The following is an 18,598-nucleotide window of genomic DNA, read 5'->3' on the forward strand; positions in this document are numbered from 1 at the left end:
TGCCAATTAAAAATTACTGATAGATAGTTCTGATATATTGGAGCCTTTATGTATGCATATGTGTGTGCGTGTATGTGTATGCATGCATTTGTGCATGCACCTATGTAACAAGCAGACACACAAACACACAGTTTACAAATGGATTACAGTTGTTGTAGATGTAGAACAAAACCTTTAATATTTTTAGACCCCCCTCAAAACCTGTATTTTTTAGACCCCCCTCAAATCGGCTCCAAAGACTGAAGCAGTTTTTTTCCAAAGTTACTCTGGCTTCAAAAATAAATCCCAATTACTACCCTTGTTAACATGTCTCCGAATCAAAACAATTAAGGTAACATTAGAGATACAGTACTAACTTTCTCACAAATACTCTTCTTTACAACTTTACCAGAGAGGAACTAAGTACTTTTAGGCTTTAAAGAAGCCACAGTTTTGCGACTACTGGCATTCTGCTAACAAACTCAACAGTTTGCAATCCTACACATGGCTTAGATAAATTAGTAGAAATTCTGTAAAAGTACTTAAAACACGTATCATAAATTCTGTTTCTCTAAAAGATATGCCTAGAAGTATTCACTAAAGGATGGATCTAAGAGTATTCAAAAGGAATTTGTAAACAAGCTGATGTAAAAAAGCTGATGACATCGTTTTGGCGCAAATGGTTCTCACAATGTTTAACTATGGCAGTGCCTTTGTTACGTATCTTCCTGTGCTAGCTCTTGAGTAAGAAAAATTATGCAACACAGTTGTGTTTTCTCCAGTTACAGAAATTAAAGGGGGTTTACCTACCACTGTATTTATGTGACTGATAAATGCCATAAAAAAGATCAGACAGAAAAAGCCACAAAAATTAGGAAACAGCACTAAAAGTGTCACCTTGGTATATTTTACTTGGTTAAAAAAAATATAAAAAGTCCTAACTGGCCGCATCCAACTCTCACCATACCCGGCTTACACCAGCGCAGTGGCTGCCACTCTCATCTGTTGGGCACAAAGATGCTGTGGGCATGTTGTGTGATTTGCCACCATCCCCATATCTATGGGGAGGCGAGGTCTGGTGGCACTGCCAGCAGCCACGACTCCTTTGCACACACTCACTCACAAGTACTCCCTTGGCAGGCAGCAAGAGGTGGCCGCTGGCCACCACCAGCCTCCTGCCTATGGGAAATCCCCCCCTTCATCTCTATCAGGGCTGCTTTGCATGGCTTCATTAGCAGGCCAGAGACCTGAATTACTATCAGCAGAAACTTCTGGTGGAGACACATGGATTGGTATTACCCTCAGATTTTCCAGTCCAAAAACCCCTAGGCTAAATTATGTCATTACTTTTAGCCATAATTAATCAATGAAATAAAAACTAGGTGTATTTTTTATTAAAAGATTTTTTTAAATTAAACAGCCTTCCTATTACCTTGGTTTGTTTTATTTCAGTGATAACTAAGGTACATTTAAAAAGCAGTATGCACAAAAATGTTCCTTCCTGCACTTTATATAAATCCCCTACTCTTGGAAAGCACGTGCTGTAGAGAACAGGCAGAAGAAATGGGAAACTTTTTATTTTCATACTCTCATTTAAAGAAAAACTGTATTCCAAATGACATTTGCATCTTGCTAAACAAATCACATCTATATGCTAGAAATGTTTATGTAGAATTTTCTTCCTGAAGAACTATGCTTACTATGTTCCTAGGATAGCACAGTGATCAATCACTTTTTGTCATTTGATTTCTTTTTTTCTAGATAGCATCTCTCCCAGAAATGTATTTTTATGATCCTCAAGAAATAACTTCTGACATGAATGACAGAGCAATAGTTTTGACAGAGCGATGCAAAACTACTTTGAGTTTTCTGTTTCTTGAAAAATAACTTAAGCAGGTCCCCAAACCTACTGAAATGGTGACGACACAGCACTGAGTTTCTGTCAGTGTTAGGACAGGTCCACACACTGTGGTCTCTCCCTTCTCATGCAATGAGACCTGCTATGCATGGGCAGTAAATCCAAGGTCTCCATCATCTTTTCTATTATCTTCCCCATTACCATGACATGATACAGGCCAAAGCATCCCCCCACATACTAAAGCAACAAATCTTCTGGAAAAGGGCAGCTGCCACCACCATAGGCAGTTATCCAGCCTGATGCCCACTCCTTAGCTACCTTCTTCAAGGCTCAAATCACTTCTGAAAGGAAAAAAACACTTCTTAGTAAGGTAGGTTCAGCCTAGGTGGGCCAGGGATTGAGAATTTCTAAGGAATGTCAAGTATTTGCTCTGAAAAAATAACGGGCACCCCTACTGATGATGGAAGTTACACCACTGTTATGAAATGGAATTTGGCTGCAGTGGATTCTTACACTGATTGTCAGTTTTCACAGGCTTATCAGTAAACTTGCCTAAATCATGGAGACCAGTTGTAACAAAAAACAAACTTTATTCCTTTAACTCAAAATACGTCTGATACAAAGCTAAGTATCACATTTACTGAATTAATAAGTAAAGCTGCAACTAAAAGTTACAATAACTTTGATTGATTAGAGTAATATACCGAAAACTTTGCTACAGGGAGCAAATAAATCCAGGACAAAATGTTATTTGTTTGTCATTTGCAGGTATGTAACAAGTTGACTTGTTTGTGCCTATTTACCTTTTGAAAAATCAGTGGTATTTTGGTTCCTGGCACCTTCTTCTGATCCTGTTCCAGTAAAACTGTCAGTGGGACACCAAACAAGCCAGAGTCTGTAGAATAAAGCAAAAGAAACTAAGATACTATCCATATCTGTTCCAATACAGGTGATAATGGCATAAACCACATTTTTGAAGCGATAAGCCTATTCAGAGCTACTGACCTTTTGTTCAAAGTGTTCGAATGTCTTTGTCAATCAAGTTATTACACAAAGCATTCTGGCTAAAAGGATTCATTCATCTCTTCCTTCAACCATAAATCAGAAGTCTTCTGCTTTGACTTCAAATTGCCATCCACATATTCTGCAGTACAGTGAAGCAAACTGCATAAATGAACCATCTGCGTGGTTCTGGTTTGCAGAATGGGTGTGATGATGACCCTGCAACGCAGATCTTCATCACTCAATGCAAGTTATTATAATTAAGATGCAAATGGCATGAGTAAATATCCAGAAATCTGGCTACTAGAATGAGACAGATGTAATTGTCACCCAGAGTTACTCTGAACACTTCTCTCTATGAGGGTTTTGAAAGAAGACCTTTTCAACCCTTGTGCTTTTGCATTATACAACACCAGCAGGATAGCAAGATCACCATCTTGCCAAAGGTGTTTTGCCTTTTTTTTTTAATGAAAGCAAAAGTACAGTTAAGTCTTGGTTAGAAAATGATCTTTACAATAGTGCTAAGGCAATGCAAATTAAAAAAAGGAATCTAGTCTCAGTTAATCTAGCCCTGATGCAAAACTAGCCTCAGTCTTCAAGTAAATGGGACTCCCATGTGTTTATGGCCCAGCTGAATAGAAGTGAATGACCATTAAGAGAGAGCTATACTAGTAACTACTAACCTCAAGTTTGCTGACATAGAACTTCTCTGTCAGAAGTACTGATAATTGCTGTATGTGCAATTTTTCTGAAACAGCATATAACACTAGATGTAGATAAAAACTCCTGCTTGGTATGATGCCATGCCAATATTGAGCACAGAACAGCTGTAATTACTAAAAAGATGTCAGCCCTTGAAGGAATGTGATATATGGCAAAGAAACATCGGTTTCAGTGCCAAATAGGGGAGATCTTGTATCTCTATCAGCATAAAAAGTCTGCCTATAAAATATGTAAAGACTCATACATACACTTAACATCCATACTCCATAGTTTTATCACCTTGAAGATCCTGTCAATAATAAAAGTTTCTACTGAGATGAAGTTGGAGAAACAAACTGTAGGAGGTCAACAGAAAGGCAGGGCTGGGCATTCCACAGAATGCATTATGTTTTCATTGTCTTTACGTACTCAAGCACAAAGGGGAACAGCCAATAGATCCACCGTTGTATGAATCAATAGGCCAAACAGCACTTCATGAGTGAAGAGGTGAGGGTCAGGTAGAGCAACAAGGCACTGAAGGCATTGCATTGCAAAAGCAGATTTGTTTGACAGAAAGGGTGACATGTCATTGTCTATTTCCTAAACATTTCCATGAGTCTACCCCATCTTTTTTAACTTGGGGAAAAACAGGGGTTTTAATCAATTCGTTGTTTTTATGACTGCCTGTCATTTACCCAATAATGCTATAAGTGAAATTCAATTAACGATAAATTTGATAAGAAGAATCAATTAAAACTAAGACCCAAAATACAAAAGAAGAAAGTGTTTTTTCTGTTTATTAGTGAAAGCACAAGCACTTCTGCAAGAAGAAAATGCATTTAAGGGATCAAGGTCTCATAGATGCTTCTGTGTATGCTTTTTGCATTTGAAAAGTTATTTTCTACTACTGTAAAGCGAAGAGCATATTCTGAAGAATCTATTGTACCTTACTGTATATCTCTCAACCCTCTCTGTTGCTTTCAATTATTTCAAGTGAGCTATTGCACTGTCACATTCACTGAACCTTGACAACAGGGTTTTGGCCAAAGTAGGCTTGTGATTAACTGGGAACACATTTCAAGCTCTTGTAAAGCATTTAGCAGAAGCCAGAAATACAGAAAACAAACAAAGCACTGAAAACCTCTAGCATCTTGAAATTGGTTTCCATGTGTCCTACGTTCCCAAGAAAAGCACTGTGATAATACATATGCTCCAACGGCTTGCAGAGCAACATGACACACTGCAGCTGCTCGACATCCTCTGCAACAGCCCAAATCTTCCACTTAATATGATGCCATTCAGCATAAAAACTGCATTATGGCCTGAGTAAATATTGGATGGGCAAGGCCTATGTGACACAGGAAAGTTTGTACCAGACAGAAGAGGAAAGCAGATGACGCAGGTTCGCAGCATCTCCAGCCAAGGGCAATGAAAGCAAGAAAGTCAGGTAGAAGTAGCACAGGAAAGCAGGAGAAAAATACCCACAAGGAGCACATACATGTGCCCTCCCAGGGAATGTATCAGTACATACAAACTTCTGTGAAGCAATTCTTCCTGCACAGCACACTACTAAAATAGTTCCCCTTCTTCACTCTTTGGTTTACCTGCTCAGTGACTGACCTGAGTTTTAACTTTAGACAGAGAACACAGTCCTGTAGCTGGAGTGACTATGTGCACGAACTTGCTTAAAGTGTCCCTTGGGTTAAGGCATATAATTAAAGCTGCTCAGGACCTATGTTACTATTTATATATTAATATAAATTTTCTGCTTGAAAATCATAAAGAACTGGATGCATTTGTTTTATTGGATTAAAACAGACCCATTTGGTTCAGAATATGAAACACTGACTCACCTTTGGTTTTGATTTTTACAGCTTTTTGCTGCTTGAATTCTGTCCCAAGTATGTCATAGAGAGCAGTTAATTCAATCAGTGCTAAAGAATAGACTTTCTTCATGTCCTGAGGGGCCAGGTCACCAATCTTTGTGGTACCTGTTTTGTCCTTCGGCAATCTGAAATTCTAAAAGCAGAGATTTGCAGCAGAGTGAATAATTCAAGTCATAATAAATTACTTAGCTCGAAGGCTGTGCTTCCTTCAGGACACAACCTTTCATCATGAAGCCTGCTGTTACTGATTAAACCACGGAAGAATCCCCCAATAGGTTGAAAAGCAGATGATCTTAAAATCATAGGAGGATTTAGGTTCCTAGTGACTTCTGGAGGTCATCTAATTCAAGTGCCTGGTCAAAGCAAGGCTAAATTCAAAGTCTGATCGGGTTGCTTGTTGCATTGTTCAACTGAATTTTGAAAACTCCCAATAACCTCTGTGGGCACCCATTCCAGTGCTTAATGCTCTCATAGGGACTTTTTTTTCTTTGCAAAACAGAATTTCCCCTGTACTCTCTTGTGTCCATTGCCTCTTGCCCTTTTGCTGTGCACCTCCAAGAAGAGTCTGGCTTTGTCTTGCTTGTAACCACCCACCACCACCACCACCTTCTGCATCCTTTTGCATTTATAGTGGTGGAAATTACTGTCCATGAACAATCCTATGCATGTACAACTGGGATAGAAATCCCTCTGCACTTATGCACACAAAATAACATATTTGGCTGCCTTATAAATAATAATAAAGGGGTTCCCTTCTTAGGGAAGGGGGATCCTTAATTATGGCTCATTTCTACTGCACTAAATGCTCAGAAGCTGCAGTCAGAGACCAATATAAGGAGGCAATATAAGGAGAGGGGGAGGCAGAGGGACTTCCCAGCTCATAGAGCTTAACTCCATCTCTAACCAGCAGGCTTCTAAGTAAGACTCTTGCCTGTGCTTGACATTAGCAGTATGCATGACTCAAAGCAGGAAGGTTGACAAGACTTTCTTCCATTTGGAAAGACGTATTATACTCCAGAATTATTTTCTCATCCTCTACAAACCCAGTGATAACACAGATGAATTGGTGGTTATGGTACATGACTACAAGGGCACATACCAAAACATAAACATAATTTACAAATTGTAGATATATAGTCAGTTTCCCGCCTTGAGGTTTCATTGATTTGCACAAACATGTATGTTTAAAAATAGCTGCCAATGACGAAGGTGCAACAAATACAAATTGTAGATTTAAATAGGTAACTCCCTTCCTTTTCCTATGATTTTGCCACTCCTTTCATCACTGAAGGAGAAATCCCATAGCCATGTCTTTAAGCAATCCTTCATAAGCCTAGCTAAAAGTATAGCTAAAGTATGTATTATGCATATATATATATGCATATATAGAGAAGTTAGACTATAGCTATTGTTTCCTTGTTATAGGCTGCATTAGAGAAACATGACTCAAACACTTTAGAATCCATTTCTAAATATCCATTAGTGTCTGGTTTATAATGTTTAAACTAGGATACATGGGGTAATTACTATTTGAAGAACTGCACATGTCCTTATCTAAATTAAGTGTTTGAAGAACTGTGAAACATTATTACTTCAGACACTATGTTTACTCAGACATGTTTGCATACACTGTTAGAAAAAAAACCCGACATTTTTCACACCAGTCATTAGTTTACAGGTCATACGTAACTGCATGTTCATTAACTGTTAGGCAGAGAGAGATCCTCAAAGAGATGCCTGAGGATCAACAACAAAATGCCTTGGAGGATCTTCTTTTGTAATTATTTGGATTCATTCAGAAGGAGCCTTTTTTATTAAGAGTTGGAAAGTAAAACCGAGAACAAACTAATCCTGAATTTCCTGCCATTTGACTTTAGACTTCTATAGGCCATTCTGTTCTTCCTTCTCATCCCTCACCTATCTGCATTGGATAACTGCACAAGGTTTCTACAGGCATCCACCACCCCTTTTTAAATAACAACAGAGATTTTTATTACCGAGGTAAAGCATCTCACTTCAGATAACAGGAAAAGGGGCTGTAAATGAATGAAGTAAGGACACAGTTTGTGTACAACTACCACTAAGCCACTATTCCAGCTTAATATTACCAGTCCGTTATTGCTTACACAGAGAGTGCATTTTGCCAGACAGACAATGACATAAATAGGCATAAAAGTAGTTATTCCCATGTTATTGAGAATACTATTCCCCAAAATGAGTGATCTTGAGAAGGTCTATCTCCATGAAGCTGGATCCGACAATGTTCTTCTAAATCTAATTCACCCACTATCAGATAAATATCATGCAAATAGGACCACTAGTAAAAACAAAGAATGAGAGCAATAAATAGGAAACACCTACTGGGAGAAGAGTGTCACCCCCTCCACCCTTGCACATTTTGCCTACTGAGCTGTCTTTGAGATTAGCTGCCTGTTCTGCAAATGGTATCTCCAAATTGATGTCAGTGTCCAAAACTGGCATGTCTTCAAGCAGGCTCTTCTGCTCATCAGTTCCAAGACTGAACTTCGGACCTGAAAACAGAGTAGAAAAAACTAATAATCAACAGCAGCACAACTGAGCATCACTCAGTGCATGAGAGCAAGTTTAAAACCAAATAGAAGTCAATGCTGTGCAGGGGATGGACTTTCTGGTTGAAAATTCACCAATTTCTGCATTTTTTATGTCAGTTGAGAATTTACTTCTACAAGGGTCCATCTTTTATAGTTTTTCTTGAATAATTCTGCCAAGGCATGGGGTTTTCTCCTATTTATCTATTATGAAAAGATAAAGCAATCCACCTCAATCAAACAGCAGACTCCCAGAATATTCCAGAGCCAAATAGCTTTGGCATCAGAAGTTTCTTGCCATCAAACACTTGCCAACTTCAAAGACTAACATCCTGCGACCAAATCAGCAATTCTTTCTGCCGTTAAAGTTTCAAAAGCAAAAGAGAATGTTTCCTCTATGATCCAAAGCGTTAACATCTGGGAATAACAGGGAGTACACAGATCACGTCTTTGCCCCAACATCCCTGTCCTCACCTCAGCCTGAAGAGTATAGATTCCTCAAAACTGTTTGGACATGTTTCCATGATACAGGGAAGGACTAAGTACACAACAATGGCCTTACTTCTCTTTCTTTGTTCCTTAAAGGAATCAATCACTGGACAAATTTAGAACTTTTTTTTTTTTTTTTTAAAGAAGGAAAAAAAGGGAGAGGTAGTTCTGCTTTTAGAAAAAGAGGAAGTCTAATTTCATAGTAAATCAACCATCGCTTTTCAGTCTGAAGTTAAAATATATCATGAAAGAAGCAAGAGGAAAATTATATTGTAAATAACACTATTTAATACAAAGCATCAAAGACAATTTAGCCAGAGAAAGATTCTGATCTCTCCACCATCTCTCTCGTGATGTGGTACTCCTTAAAGGATACATCCAGGACTAGGTTCCTTGTACAAGACGTTACAAATACCTAAAGCATACATCCAGGACTAGGTTTCTTGTACAAGACATTACAAATACCTTGCAAGTATTTGTGATGAAATTCAGACTTTCTTAAAACCAGCACAAATATAAACAAATCAATCCTGCTCATTTCAATGGGACCATGATTCTGCCAGTGGTTCCTAGACACAGGAGACTTCAGGCTGTTCAGAGCTAACATAGTCCAAGTGCAGGAAAAGTGGGATGGAAACAGACATGAGTTGAGGAGGCAAACCATGAGCAGTGCGTATGCTTTGGTATATGAGTATTGCATAACGTAATAGATTAATTTCTTTACACCACTGTGGGAAATTTTTCTATGGCCTGGAATAACTATGCTAAGCCAAGCCAGAAAAAAGTTCCCAGAAAATAGTTACATCTACAGCAACATTTGGCCTTGAAGCAGGGGAAAGGTTGCAGATAGGCTGATTAAGGGAGAAGGCATCAGGAAAGTGCTGCTCCACACTGATACTTTTAGTCATCTGCAAAAGAGCTGAGCTGCAAGTGTGCAAACCGAACAGCATATGAAGCATCAAGTTTAAAAAAAAAAATTACACCAACTTGAAAATTTTTCTGAATTGTATCTGCATCTAACTGAAAGACTGTACACAAAACAAGACTAGTCTCTGCTATTCTTTAGAGTGAGTCCTGAAAATGACCTCAGTTTGCCGGGGCCAAACTCAGGGGACCTGATAGACAGGCAAGTGGCTGCAGCGACCACAGCCACTCTCTGGTAGGGCACAGTGCTTTATGCAACCAGTCCCACATTAATGTAATTGACCTAGAGCTGAGATGCTTCCAGAGAGAGAAGGTGGATTTGAGTTAACACTTTGACTCTACTTACAACCAAGCCATGCTGTGAGAAGTAGAATAAAACATTTCCAAATGTTGCCTGTTGTGTGTGTTACTCGCCACGTGCTCTTTCCAGAGTGGCTTCTGCTCACTTTCCATAGACCCCGAAAGATGCCTGGGGCATACGCTAAAGACTAAGCTGATCCTGAAACTAGAGCTGCTCCTTTCGGTAAAGAGATATGTGAAACCTCAGTAACCAAAAATATCCAAGGTCAAATTCATCCCTGGCTTCGATCTTTGGCCTCCCTGTGTGTATATCTGTATACATCATGTAAACTATTTAATGCATCCGAACTAAAGCAAAACAGTTCCCCGTCCCCCCAAGACTTTTGTCATGCTAATGTGGCCTATACGTGACCTACATACTTCCTACCAGCCTGGGAGGGATCTGATGTTAACAAACAATAAAGCAGTAGCTCCTGTTTCAGTCCTCTGGTCATACGAAGGTGGCATGTAAAGCAGATGTCTTGGTAATGGCACATTTTAAAAGTCTGGAAATGCTGCTGTTGTGGGGAGTTTCTTCTTGGTCTATAGCCTTGCTCCTATTGTTGTGCATTCACTAACTAGGAAGCAGCTGTAAGAGGAAGCGGCTTTGGTGTTCCGCCAACCTGCCAACTGCATGCAGTATTTTGTGAGAGAAAAGCAAGTGTGATACAGAAAAATGTAAATATTATCTATAAGGATGTGGAAACTCTATTTTACATTAGTCATGTACCCTTTCCTTGGTTCACAGTGCTATTTAAATCTCACATAAAATTATGGGAATTCTACAGGAGCGGAGCATGGATTATGTTTTGGGTTTCTTTTTAATAGGACATGGAAATATAGGAAGTGTCAACCTTGCTATTTCCTAGTTTTGCTGGAGAATCTAGAGTATACCCCGATGTAGCTATGCTGATAGATCTTAATTTATAATTGGAAAGGTAGAACGGCTGATTTTTTTTTGACTGACAAAGCATTTCTCTAAAATGCTCATTCATAGATGATTTTTAAATAGACAATAAAAAACTTTGTAATCTTTTCACTAACGCTCTATCACTCTGGCCATAGATTCCTTATTTAGCATGTAAAATGAAAAGCAGAAACAAATTCTTTAATTAAAAAATACAACCACATTTCAGTCTTTTCTCCTATCAAGAAGCAAACATTACAGTTCTTTGCCATCATGTTACACATAGTACATGCAATTCTTTCATCCATTTGCCAGATCATTATGCTTTGAGGTTGCCCTTATGTAGTCAATCAGATTCAGTGTTATACAGATAGGCATGGAAGGTCGGTCTGATCTAAATATTTAGATGTGTGAAGTATACTAGAGTTGGTGGAAGGCCAAGACATACATAAAGTGGATAAGGGGGATTCATGCTGGAATGTGGAATGTCTAATCAAGAACTATTGTCCTCAGGAGTGAAGCACATCCTGGAGAAATATGTAAGCTAATTAAGATGGTTTTTGAACAATCTGAAACTACTAGTAGAAGTGTGATAAGAAGCACCCTCACGCGAACTCCCCTCATTATAATACTAAAAGTCACACCCCTTGAGCTGGAGACCCTGGCCCAAGCAGAGACCCCTCACCTTTGAGCACGTGCAGAATATTAAAGTAGTACTGTAGCTTTAAGATTGAGACAAGAAAATGTAGACCAATAGAAAACCGCTTTGCGTAATTACTTATGCATATGTATAACTAGACCGTATAAATATTGTACCTGCATGAACGAGTGGTGTGCTAGCTTTCTGGAACTACCACCTAGCACCCGCTTTTGCGCAAAACCAGAAATAAATCAGTATCTCGGCTCTGTGTGCATATTGGGTGTTGCACACCGGGTAACGAACTCCGTTTGTGAGACAACACTTACACACAGGTTTTATCTAACATTCTTCCCTTGTAGCTAATTCTGTGTGCTCAGAAGGACAACTGCAGTCCCACAGTAAACTGACTTTTGCTGCTCCCCTGTTTAAGCTAACAAGTATTTAGCTTTTAATCTGCTTTATTCTTTCCTTTTTATTTCTTGAGATGTCTCAACCAACAAGGTTATTTACTCCTTTTCACAGGCATCCAAAAAGAATTACTTTTTTCCTTTCGTAGCTGTTGAACATATTGCTAGCTTTGCAGGTCTTTAGTGAGCATTATGGATTGTTAATATGATAATGTCTTTTGACAGTTTAAGACATGATTCTGAATTTTCTTTTCATTTCCTGTAGACGTGTTCTGTACCTACATGAAACAAAGAGGCACGTAAAGCCAGTAAGTGAGGGTCCTTCCAAAAAACCTCAAATGTGCATCTACCAACAAAAAAATCTTAGGAACTCATTAAACTGTTCTGTTTGAACAGGATCAGGCAGAAAAGAATAAAAACGTAATGGTTTCGTATTATTCCCTGAGTTTGTTTACATTGTTTAGGCAAGAAACAAGGTGTGTCGGACTGGCAAGAAAGGAAGAGTGAGCACAGGTTCACACAGCCCATGTATGCTCTAAGGGCAAACCATCAGCATCTTCAGTCTGGCAGAAGCACTTGGGAATGCAGTGTTCAAATACAAAGTTAGGAACAGAGTCATCACCTTTGGAGAAGGGCCAGAGTCGTTCACTCTAACAGTTTTAAGACATCTCAATCTAAGCTTTGGATTTTTTTTATAATGGCTGAGATGATATTCATATTTTTCAGGTAAAACTGGTACTACTTCTCTGTCAAAGGGGGTTTCCACTTTAAAATAATGTCTTTGGATTTGGATTTCATAAATATTTAGTATCTCTGAAATATCAGGCATTGTTTACTTTTTGCCCTAAATTCATTCACTGTTTGTGTAACACTAATTTGCTCATCATTCTGGAGGAAAGATCACAGCACAGCACTGAAACAGGTGTGGTGCTTTTAACACCACCAAACTTGCATGGTTTGACTGCAAATTGAACTGATTTTTTTCTTCCTGCTCCAATGTTGGGAGCAGAGCCCACTTTAGCATGTTGACAAGAGCAGAAGTGTATCAGGATGTAAGCAGGCTGCATTTGCCATCCACATCGCAATCTGTGCTGAGGAGAGCTAGCATATGGGATTTGCCTTTCAGAACTTCCCATTTCTGAAGGGTTCATCGGGGCCACTAGAAAAAAAGAACCAGATGTGATAAAAACTCTGTAATAATTGCTTGGTAATTTTCCAGCTCTGAATCCTACAGTGCAGTTTATTGACACAAGCACCAGGCATCTCTTCCTTCCCTTGTGCTGAACCAGCAGTCTGGCAGTCCTCCCAGTTTTTTACTGTTCTTACTGGACTGAGGTTTGCTGAGACTAAGGGAAGGAACGATTAACAGCACTTCTGGAAACGCACAGATTTGGTGATATTCAGGCCTGGTTTATATTAATCTCTCCCACTTCAACTTCCATGCACATCCTGTATTGTTTGTTGCTGTTTTCTAAGTCTACTTACAGATTAAGTAATTTGCAGTAGGGAACTTGATCTGCCTGAGTGACTATTTAAGTTGCTATAGGGTTCAGTGTAACACCTATGTGCTATCCAGTCCCCTGGAAGAAGAAAAAAACCCCAACATACAAACAATGCAGAATAGCAGTGCAGTATCTTAAAGCTTAAATGGCTGCCAGTGAATATCCTGATCTCTACAGTGATGGGTATGGTGGTATAACAGACACGGTGCAACCCCTACTTTGAAGAAACCTAAGATGATGCAGGGCAGCCACCCTTTTATTATCGGATCTGAAGAAGAGCAGAAAGCTTTGTCAAAGTCTTTCATCAAAATTCATACTCTCAAAACAGAAACTACGGAATCAGCTAAGGACTTCTGTGATGCTCTGTCCTACCTGGCAGTGAGAGGGAGGGGTCTTCCACAGGTACTGCACCCCTCTTGTGTGATCACGCACTGTTGAACATAACCCAGTCCTATACACACAGAATGCTATTTCCTTTACATTTTCCTTAAAAAGGTAAACAACTTTTTTCTTCCATTCCTGTTTTTCTTTCATTTTGAACTGCAGACATACAGCCAGTTCTCACTTTTTTTGCATGTTTATAGTCCATTTGTTTTTGTTCTCTTGTATGCACTGATGCGCTTCATTTCCTGTACTGTACAGCAGAGATAAACTAGAAGGGGTAAATTAAGGATCAGCAAAGACCTTAGCATAAGCTATGAGAGGAGACTTCTCCCAGATGACTCGATTATAAGATGATCACTGGTAACAAACAAGGTTTCCCAGATGGCTCAAAGCACATTATCTACAGCCATGCTTAAAAATTTTACACCACAACAACACAGGCCAGAACAGGTTTCTCATAAGACTTTCATTTTCTTTTGCTGAAAAGTTACTTGAAATATGGACCTATGTAGTAGCTTGTGTAGTTGAAAGCCTACAAACTAAAGGGGGGGGGGGCAGGGAGGAGAGTTGTTTGGCATTACCTTTTGTTCCATCTTGTGTTTCATTTTTGTTTTCACTTGTTCTCGCAGTTGAGGGTTCACTTCCATCACAGACCTAAGAAAGAAACAATAAGTATGCATGCCTACAGAAACCAAATACATAGTTGTAGAAACTCCTTTGACTCTGTGCAGGATTAAAACACATACTCCTGCAATTCAGGGGTATACAGAAGCACACCGGTGTGGTTCAGTAGAAAACCCTTTGCCAAAGTCTATGGGGATGTGAAATCTAGGTAATTAAAAAAGAAGTAATTAAGTCCATTCCCTAAAAGGCCAAGTGGGTATAAGACTTAATTTTCCAGAGTTGCAAAGAATAAGAAAATGTAGGCTTTGACCTGAAGCCATAGTTTGCACTGGAAAGGATATGGAAAGGGAATCTGGAGGAGACATTCTGACTGACAGTCCAAATTCCTTCCTCTTGCAGAATCTTACATGGTTGCCTCCCCTGCAGAACAATCCCATCCCTTTTGCAGGGCGGCCTGACATTAATATCTGTGCTTACAGCTTCAATTCCCAACAGTAAAACCAGGACACTTTGAAGAGACAACAAAACAGGAAAGGATTTGAACCATCTTCTCCTTTCTACAGTGCTGCACTACACAGTCTCAAGATTTGTCACATTCCCTGAACTGGATGACACCTACTATAGAAAAAAATATTTCAGAACATGTAGAAAATCTATACCCATATATATATGGGTAAACATGTACCCATATATGTTTTTACCCACGTATTATTTTTATTATCTTTTTGGCAACTCAAATCAACAATGAATGTTTAGCACTCCGGATTTTTAATCGTATTTTACTCAAGCACTGTATAACTCCATACTTACCAAGAAAAAAAATTCAAGTTTTAAAGATTTCTCCTACCAACACAGATCTGTATATCTACTTTTTTTTTTAAAATCGGGGATCTTGAGAGGTGGAAGAAGATAGCATGACTGCCCAGAAAATGATTACTGTTTCATAGAGCAGTAGAAGCAGACTGGGAAGCTATCAAGGTACCAAAAGTCTAGCTTCTCTTTGGGAATATGGCAGGAAATTTAGTAGAAACATCAACACAATTGTTGCATTGATGCGAAACATCAACACTATTGTTTTACCTTTCCTCCTGCTTTCCTCCAGGTGAAGGGGGTTACAGGATTTTCAGAGGCTATTATTAAACTGTAATGACTTCATACAGCTGCAGATGGCTTCAGTCCTCTGTTTTTACATAAAAAGCTTTCTAATGATGGGAGAGTAACAAAGCACTGAGACAAGTTGCCTAGCGAGGTTGTAGAAGCTACTTCACTACAGGCTTTCTGTGACAGATTGGATGAATAACTGCAAGCAATGATTTCTGAGTAATTATCTTGCTTTGGAGAAAGGAATGCAGTATAGGTTTGAGGGCCTACACTTGTATTATTTTATTTCAGTCAAGGAGACAGGCTTAGAAGGATTCTTTTTTTTTTTTTTAGTTATTTCTAGATTTAATAAATATATTTTATTTATATAGATTTATTTATAAATATATAATAAATATATATTTATTAAGATGTATAAAACCTTCTGTTTTATACATCTTAAATGGCTACAATCATTTGTCTGTTTGCATTACTTTTCACTGATGTCATCAATATCAAAACGTAGTTTAAGAGACACAGAAGTCTACTGAACACTGTGACATGATTTTCAAACATTACAATGTGTAGTTTAAATACAGGAACATGAGTATTTCTTGTGCTTTACTGAAATAACATACTTGAAAGGGAAATTATACTGCTTTAAGCTATAAGATATTTTACCTAAATTGCTCTGCAATTAGATCTTGTAATTTTTAGGTGTAGTCAATTCCAAATCAGATCCTGGAAAGCTTTTATGGAGTTAATATCCCTTCTGCAACCACATGCAAAGCAGAACAGTGAAAGGGAAGTTGTGCCTCCAGAACATACATTTGAGCTTACAAACTCCCCCCACTACATTTCACCTCTCCTGAATTTGAAAGGCGTTGCCGAAGGAGAGGAAGCTAAATCCCCTCAAAATTCATTATGCTTTCCACCGTCACTACCATTGTGTTGAACAGCAGTGGCAGCAGTGAGAACAAGGGACAGGGCTGAGGTCAGGTAAGCTAGCCATGCACTTCCATCAGGTCAGAGTCTTCTTACGGCTGAAGATCTCGTTGCTTTTGGGGTAGCAGACAAGACACATGCTTCTCCACAGAAGAGGAATTCTAATTATAGTCTCCATTTCCCTCCTTCCCCTTTCCTGCATATGGGAGAGGAACTCCCCTGTTCAATACCCCATGAGAGGGGACAGGGACCCTTCAAGACCCGTCAGAGCAACTTCCCACACACAGTTTAATGACACGCACAGGCCCTGGGAGTTAGTACGGGGTCTAAGCCCCCAGCTGACAGGCATAAAGACCTAGCCAAAATAGAGGAGGTTAGGTTGATGTCCCTTTTTTAATCCTTTTTAAAAAAAAAAAAGAAACAAGAGAACCAGTAAGAGGTACTGCCCCCTATCTGGCAGACCCCTCAGGATGGGTGCAGGGCACTACCACCCAAAGATAAAAGTGGGCTTTTGGTAGCTCTTTGGGTGATTGTTGTCATGAGTTTTGCATCTGCATTAAAATTAATTCAGATTAATATCTTGACCATGGAGTGGTTGTTTTATTCATCACCTTTAAATAACACGAGGCAAATATATTTCTAAAATTGCTTAATGAAATGTCAAGTCTGGGCCAACGCTATTCCCATAAATTCAGTAGAAAATTCCCTTGGAAATCAGTGAAAAGTTAGACACAAATCTTCTAGAAATATCCCTTTTGTGTCTGTGTGTCCCTCTCCTCTCCCCCCACCCCTCCATGTCGCTCTCTTCTCTCTGCCAGAATCAAACAAAACAACGGACAGGAACTTACTTTTCCCTTTGAGTCATTTTGTAGCCTGAAGATATCTCTGACATCAGGAATCTGGTGCTGTTTGTTTTTTTTCCTCATGGTTTGTGTGACAGTCTCTACTCGCTTTTCTACCGCTGCCTTCTGAGTTCGGGTCAGCGTGGACAGAAACACCACACTTTCCAGGGAGTCGCCAGAGCTCTCGCCAAACAGATTTGACAGACCTGCCTCCTTCAGCCATTCTTCTTCCAGTTCTCCCTCTGAGCAAGGCAAAGAGGAAAAGGCATAAACATTGGCTTTCGAATACTGTTAAGCACACTGGATGTTAATAACATGATCTAGGTAATGCAGTTCACAGGGAAAGTACTAAGGGGATCCACAATTAAGAACAATTACTTACTCTACCATGACCTGGAAGAAAGCTAGTGTTTCTAAAGAGCTTCAAAAGGGTTAATATATGATATCAAAGCTTTTAAAATAGTTAATCCAATACAGATTGCTATGGGGCAAACTTTATAATAATCTATAGCACTTCTATTAAATCATATACCATTTTATAAATGTACCTAGATATAAATGTGTATGGGGAAGTCTGAAAGCCTCTGATCATTGCTGCTTCATTGATTTTTAGTTCAATCCTCAATCTTTTTAGCTCCTTTACTGACATGGTTCTGCCCACTTTTCTTGATGCATTAATCCTACAGCTCTCCACTAGCTCAATTTAATGAAGGACAAACCAGGCTACAAGAGTCACCTTAATGTTATTTTTTAATCAGTCCTTATGACATGGTCTCCAGCCTGCTGACAGCCCACAAAACAATTGTTGCTTTAGTCTTATAGCTGATAAGGTATCCTTTATTGACAGATCACTGTACATGAAAGAGGAGAAAGCTATTAAATACTGTCACCCATGGCAAAACTTCTGCTTCTGAAACCGGTGTCTCTCTAATGATACTTTCTTTAAAACACCAAGTTCTGTCTGTAGCAGCCGAGTTTGTGCTGAATGCCAACAACCCTCTCAAATGTTCAAGCAACATTTCAATTTATGAGATATCTAAAAGTACTCCAAAGCTGGCGTGTCAACTTCACTATTGACTGCAGTTTCCCACAGTGCCCAGTGCACATCCAAGTGGCCACCTGAATATTAACAGTGTTCAGAAAACAGACACAAAATTTTAAGTATGAATTTTGCTATGGCTATGCGGCCAAATCCTGAGCCTCTGACAAGACTCTCTCAGATTTTGTTATTAGGGCTGGAAAGAAGGGCTACATCCATTCTCCAGAGCAGATGTGAGTAAGGTATATCTCATCTCTCCTCTGCCTAGCCTTTGCATGGCTGCATCTCAAGCAAGCCTCTGCCCAGGCAGGCCCATCAGCCAGGTGCAGTGTCCTACACGTTCAGGAGTACTCACACCCAAGTGAGGTGCTACACATTAGGCAAGGTGTGGGGCAGAGTAACATCTGCTCGAGCTGATCAGCTCAAATGAGCTGACTCACTTGGGCCTCATGCCAGAGTCAGCAGCTCAAGCTGGAGCAGCA

At 39.3% G+C, this 18,598-nt stretch overlaps 1 protein-coding gene across 4 annotated transcripts in view; it reads right to left on the reverse strand.

Annotated features, from left to right (window-relative positions):
• ARHGAP18 (Rho GTPase activating protein 18) overlaps nucleotides 1-18,598 on the reverse strand; it is a 98,423-nt gene that overhangs the window by 20,556 nt on the left and 59,269 nt on the right. For 3 of the 4 annotated variants that reach the window (XM_075498725.1, XM_075498724.1, XM_075498727.1), the window contains exons 3-7: nucleotides 17,084-17,319; nucleotides 14,168-14,240; nucleotides 7,789-7,958; nucleotides 5,395-5,560; nucleotides 2,641-2,732 (exon numbers count right to left, since the gene is read on the reverse strand). In XM_075498725.1, coding sequence (XP_075354840.1) covers nucleotides 2,641-2,732; nucleotides 5,395-5,560; nucleotides 7,789-7,958; nucleotides 14,168-14,240; nucleotides 17,084-17,319 — 737 coding nt within the window. The remainder of the gene's footprint in view (nucleotides 1-2,640; nucleotides 2,733-5,394; nucleotides 5,561-7,788; nucleotides 7,959-14,167; nucleotides 14,241-17,083; nucleotides 17,320-18,598) is intronic. The other variant, XM_075498726.1, reaches the window with a different exon arrangement.

The sequence above is a fragment of the Mycteria americana genome, chromosome 3, assembly GCF_035582795.1.
Source record: "Mycteria americana isolate JAX WOST 10 ecotype Jacksonville Zoo and Gardens chromosome 3, USCA_MyAme_1.0, whole genome shotgun sequence".
NCBI classification, from domain to species: domain Eukaryota; kingdom Metazoa; phylum Chordata; class Aves; order Ciconiiformes; family Ciconiidae; genus Mycteria; species Mycteria americana.